Below are 6,221 nucleotides of genomic sequence, written 5' to 3'. Positions count from 1 at the left end.
TAAAACAGAGCTTTCCCAGTAATTCTTTCCAAATCTGAACGCTGGGAATTGAGTATATTTTTATGCTGGACCAAAGCTGTCCACTATTTTCTCACACAAGTGCTAAAGCTATCCCATTTCACTGTTAGCAGAGAGAGAGAAGGGCCGTTTTTTGGCCCTCTGGGAATTGAAAACCGTGTGTGATATATTGCATGTTGCTACTTGTTTATCCTTCCCTAGCAAATTGGAGCTCACTGCAGCATGGTGAGGGAATACTCTCCTATGCTTAGTTGGACAAGTTAAACACAACAAAGTAGCATTGATACCTTGATGTTCCCAAATTGATGACATTACAGTTTTACTACTACTTCTACTACTACTACGACTACTACTACTACTACTACTATTACTACTGCTACAGCATACCACTACCAATGGGAATAGTAATAATGAATTGTGATTTAATAACAATTAATGAAACAAGAATAATTGTATTTCAAACATAATTCGTTGAATTTTTGAATTCAATAAAAAGAAATAAAAAAAAACATCCAGTTACATAACATCTAACACAATCTGATGCTCTTCCTTGTCTTGGGGAATTCATATTGTTCTGGTAAACTAAAGAGAATGGTAACATCATAATGTACATGTTCAGCTGAGATTGTATACCGTATTCTCAGTCTGCCATCTTGTGGAATTAGGTGTGCATGTAACACCAATTTACTAAGCACATGATACTCTATTATTAACAAAGTATTTTACGTTATTGTAGGCTAGTTTAAATTGTTGGCTCGTCTAAAATGTGAATTGTGAGACAGAAGTTAAGAATGTTAATGAAAACAACATAAAAATATTAAATGAAAATAAAAGGATATGAAAGGCTCCAATTGAAAAGCAATATTAAGACAGTTGCTCCAAGAGATATTTATTTATGTTGTTTTTAAATTGGCAAATGCTAGTGCAATTTTTCAGATGATCTGGGAGGCTGTAAAAACGGACCTCTGAGAATTGTCCTTTACTAGTTCTGAAATAGGCAGTATGGAGATTAGAGGAGGATCTTGTGGGGTACATGTGAACTTTTTTGTTGAACTGAAACATGTTGTGAAAGCTGATAGGTAGAAGATTCCTTTTGAAATTGAATACAAATTGGCAGATCTGTAATCTTAGATGCTAAGAATCTTAAGACTGTAAAACAAAGGGTGTCACCAAGTGAGGGGTCAGAAAAGATTGCCATCCTTACAAAACGCTTCTGCAAAATGAAAAGATGATTTAGATTGCTCTTGTGAGTGTTGCCCCAAACAATGTTACAGGATGAAATAAACTGATATATCAAGATTCAAGATTCTTTATTTGTCACGTGCATACAAGTATACAGTGAAATGCAATAATTTTCCTAGGTAGAAGATGACGTATTCTACTGATTATACCAATATTCCTAGCAATTTTGTTGGAGATCAGAGTGTGTGTATTTTTCCAGTTCATGTAAAAATCATGTAAGAGCTCTTTATAGTATTGAGATTGAGTTTGTTGGCTTTAAACCAGCAATCAACTTTACATAATTCAGAGTTCATTTTGGTGATTAAATTCTGACCATCTATCTGATAAAAAAGAGATCGGTGTCATCAGCAAATAGGATAAAGAATACAGCTTTGGATACAAGATACAGATCATATAAATCAAAAACCGTAATGGGCCAATAGATGGGATAGATCCTTGCGGTACCCCACAAGTTATAGGTTCATATTTGAATTCTGTCCCGTTCCAGGAGACAATCTGTTTACGGTCAGACAGATATTGTAGCTAAACCATTGCAATTCAACACCATTGACACCATAAGACTGTCATTTACTTAACATAATAGTATGATCTACAATGTCTTTAGACAGATCAATAAAAACACCTATAGGTAGTTCATTGTTGTCAAGAGCCCTAGAGATATTGTCTAGCAACAGTACGAAGAGCCATTGAAATTGAATGTTTTTCTCTGAAACCTACTGGTGGGAGTACAAGAGATTATTCTCAGAAAAAAAAGTCATGAGTCTATTGTAGAGTAACCTTTCTAGTACTTTGGCTAGGTTTGGGATAATTGAGATTGGTCGGTAGTTGGAGAATCCAGAGTGGTCATCAGATTTAAATAGAGGAATGACTTTAGCCCATTTAAACTGATGGAGAAACACACCAGTTAGAAAAGAGCGATTAAGAATCGTGGTGTAGAAATGGATGACAAACATGTTTTGAGCAAGATGGGTTTTAATACATCATGGCCACCACCTGTACGTTTAGAGATGGTGCCAAGTAGCTCATTTTATAAAAACTGGTTTAAATATGAATTGCGAAGGGGGTTGGATGCAAGAATAGGACCGCTGGGTATGTGGTATCTTATTAGCGAGAGAGTCCAACATCCACAAATTAATTGTTGAATTAATTTGCAATTTTGGAAGGATCAGAGATTATGTGATTCCGAATTTCACTTTTAAATTCATTGCACACCTTTTTATTAGCTGTAGATTTGTTCATAATTTAATTAATATTTTTTGATAATACTGGTGTTTGGCGCTTCTCAAAAGGTAGTTTATCTTATTTCTATAAACAGTACATGTATGAAAGTTCAGAGGAGATGGGGTTGGCTAGATATGCTTTATAAAACTTGTGTTTCTTGATAATAGATTTGTTTAGGCCCTTTGATAGCCAGGATTTGGTAATATTGCAAATCTTTTTAGATTGGTAGGGAAAACAATTATCTAAACGCCCAATAAATAGCTCATGGAAAGCACTGTATGCTTTTTGCGCACTACTCTTTTTCTCAACAGCAGGCCATGAGATTTTGGAAAGAGTGTCAATGAAATGATCAATATTATGTTGGTTAAAAGTTCGTAGGCGGATCTTGGTCTGATGACTTTTGTATAAGATAGAATGCATAAGATAGAATGCCAGATAGATAAATATGATATAGAACCAAAATATGTTTAAAAAAAAACAACAACAAAAAAAACAAAAAACATTTAAGCCTTTCGTGTGTGTGTGTGTGCGCTTATTTTACGTCATCATTTGCCACCATATTGGTTCAGGAAGTAGAAAGTATCGAAGTGGAAATCTGTTGCAGGGTGCACTGTTTATTCGAATATTTACTGATTTTGACCTAACCAGGTTTATTTATGCATCGGAAACATTAAATACTTTAGCTCTTGGCAGGAGGAAACCAATTCATTTACATTTAACTGCTGTTAGTACGTGTATGTGCATCCAGAAATGACTTCCCTAACACAGAGAAGTTCGGGCCTGGTGCAGAGGAGGACCGAGGCCTCCCGTAATGCTGCTGCCGATAAGGAGTCTGGGGATGAGGACTACGAACCACGCCGTGGGGAAGAGGAGGAGGAGGACAAGGGCGATTCCAAAGAAACTAGACTTACGTTGATGGAGGAAGTGTTGCTGTTGGGGTTGAAGGATCGAGAGGTGTGTTTTTTTTGTCGTTAGCCAGCTCAGCTGTCATGCTAGCTCGGTAGCTGCAGGCTAGCTTAACGTTGTTTGTTTTTGTACTTGACAGCTAGCTAGCTTACGTGGCTTGGCTGTCGAGAGTGACCGCAACGTGGCCTTAAATGTGTCCTCGGTTTTTAGTGCTATTGTCAAAACAAATATTGACATTTCTTTCGCCAGGGCTACACTTCGTTCTGGAATGACTGCATCTCCTCTGGTCTACGAGGGTGTATGCTCATTGAACTGGCCTTGAGAGGACGGCTACAGCTAGAGGCATGTGGCATGAGGAGGAAAAGTCTGTTGTCCAGAAAGGTAAGCAACAACTACCTGTGTCAAAGATAGTGTGTGTGTGTGTGTGTGTGTGTGTGTGTGTGTGTGTGTGTGTGTGTGTGTGTGTGTGTGTGTGTTATGTTATGAGTGTGCTAATGTGAAAGATTTATACTCTCTTAATTCTATCGTTTTAGGTGATCTGTAAGTCAGATGCTCCAACAGGTGACATGATGCTGGATGAGGCTCTGAAGCACATCAAAGAGACTCAGCCCCCAGAAACAGTCCAGAGCTGGATAGAGCTACTAAGTGGTGCGCAGACATCCTGAATCTCTTCCATGTATCTCCCTCCTTCTCTGTATGCCTATTTCTTTAATCTTAAACATATATCTTCTTCATCAGGGGAGACATGGAATCCTCTGAAGCTGCACTACCAGCTGAGGAACGTCCGCGAGCGCTTGGCCAAGAACCTGGTGGAGAAGGGTGTGCTGACCACCGAGAAACAGAACTTCCTGCTTTTCGACATGACCACGCACCCGCTTACCAACAACAACATCAAACAGCGGCTGGTGAAGAAGGTCCAGGAGTCTGTCCTGGAGAAGTGGGCGAATGACCCTCAGCGCATGGACAAACGTGTGCTGGCGCTGATCTTCCTGGCCCACTCCTCAGACGTGCTGGAGAACGCCTTCGCTCCGCTCCTGGACGAACAGTATGACCTGGCCATGAAGAGGGTTCGTGTGCTGCTGGACCTGGACCCGGAGAGCGAGACCACCAAGGCAAACGCCAACGAGCTGCTCTGGGCCGTGGTGGCTGCCTTCACTAAATGATACTTCTAGAGAGACGGAACTCAAACACTACAGACCTCTGGGGCTCAGAACTCCAATGTTTGGCTATGATGATGATGATAATGATGATGATGATGGACATGGAAGCGATGAGGATGATGAAGATACGGAGCACAGCTCTCCCTCAGTTCTGAGGCAGGGCTGTGACGTTTACACATGTCACTGTCCTGTTCTCCTGGCCAGTTGTTGGCATACAGTACCCTTTCTGTTCACTGTGAGACCTTGTGTGGCTTAAGCCCTTGTGTCTGTAGCTGGCACCCTGGTCTGTGTCCCTTTTCAAGGGAAGACATCAAAAAACGCAAGGCCTTGTTAGACCCATGGCCCTGATGGAAAAGGTGACCTGATACGATCGTTTTTCTTCTTTTACGTTTGTCACTTTGAGGAGGGTGCATTGCATTCTACACAAGTTCTTAGACATGGCTAGTCCTAACGTCTGTTTATGTTGATAATAAATGCTTATACCATCTCCCAACCATTTTGCACATTTAACACAGGATGTATAGGAGGGTTTCCCTGGGTGGAACAATGTATTTGTAAAAAAAATGAAAGAAAAAATGCTGAAAGATTGATTCAAAGCACCATTTTTTTTTTCAGAGCACTAAACAACATATGCTTTATTCCTATGCTTGATGTGCACAGTTTTCTGTTAATTCCCCCTCTCCAAGTACTACAGTGTTGTCACTTGTGCAAACCATCCGTTCCACTTGGGAGAAATGTATCTGTTCTCTGCAACTCTCTTGTTCTATACCAGATATCCTAACGGCAGGGCAGATGCGTCTTCTAATCACCAGCACGCAAGCCCATTGGTGATTGGCCATTTAGGCAAACTGGTTTCAGATGTAACTGTGCACACAAGGTCGTATTTTAAAGAAGTACACCTGTCTAAAAGAAAGAAATACTCTTGTGTATGTTGCCCTCTGATATGAGTGCACACAACCTCTCAGTATTTAGGTGTCTTTCAGTATATTAAGAAGGATTTATGGCATATGACTTGGTTAGAAAAGCTTCTTGTAAACTGCTTTTTTTTTTTTTTTAGTTGATGGTTTAAATTGTCCCTCTTGACATAATAATCTTAAAGCTTTTTATTTTATGCCATTTGTACAAATTATTTTCTACAGAGCCATTTTTATCTCTTTAATATTCACTTCATGCAGATATAGTTTATTTGTCTTATCATGGCTTGGGCCTAATAACCATCATTGCCCGCCTATTGGTTGTACTGTTTGTTATGAGTGTCACGGACAGTTAAAAGACAGAGGCTGGTGAAGGGATCGACTGACTGGTGGAGGGATCGAATGACGCGTGGATGTACTAAGAGGAACTGATACAATTTGACAAATAAATGTACAGTGACATGAAAAGAAAGGGATCACCTGTTCTGTATACTTCTGTATGCTTTTATACCACACAATAAAGGATGGATCTTTTAAGTGCCTGATTATAGCACTGTTAGCCCTCCTTGTCATTATTCTGCCTTGATGGACCACATACAAAATGTCAAAATTGATAGTGAAATATTGTAATGTGAGGAAATTGTACTCCAACTGGCTGAAACAGGCCTGCAGTCTGACATGACAGGAGTTAATAACTTCACACAAGGCAGTATAGTTTGCTATAACTTTTAATGGGACATGGAGCGATTCATAACATTGC

General features: G+C 39.6%; 1 protein-coding gene across 1 annotated transcript; it reads left to right on the top strand.

The window, feature by feature from the left end:
* Positions 1-3,059: 3,059 nt before the first annotated feature.
* Positions 3,060-6,020, top strand: LOC310804241 (Golgi phosphoprotein 3-like). Its single transcript, XM_083669393.1, has 4 exons — positions 3,060-3,435; positions 3,637-3,768; positions 3,921-4,035; positions 4,126-6,020. The coding sequence occupies exons 1-4, from the start codon at positions 3,232-3,234 to the stop codon at positions 4,548-4,550; spliced, it is 876 nt and encodes a 291-aa protein (XP_083525519.1). The 5' UTR covers positions 3,060-3,231; the 3' UTR covers positions 4,551-6,020.
* Positions 6,021-6,221: the final 201 nt, after the last annotated feature.

Source organism: Argentina silus (genome assembly GCF_951799395.1).
Source record: "Argentina silus genome assembly, chromosome: 5".
NCBI classification, from domain to species: domain Eukaryota; kingdom Metazoa; phylum Chordata; class Actinopteri; order Argentiniformes; family Argentinidae; genus Argentina; species Argentina silus.
This window is presented reverse-complemented; position numbering and strand designations above follow the sequence as displayed.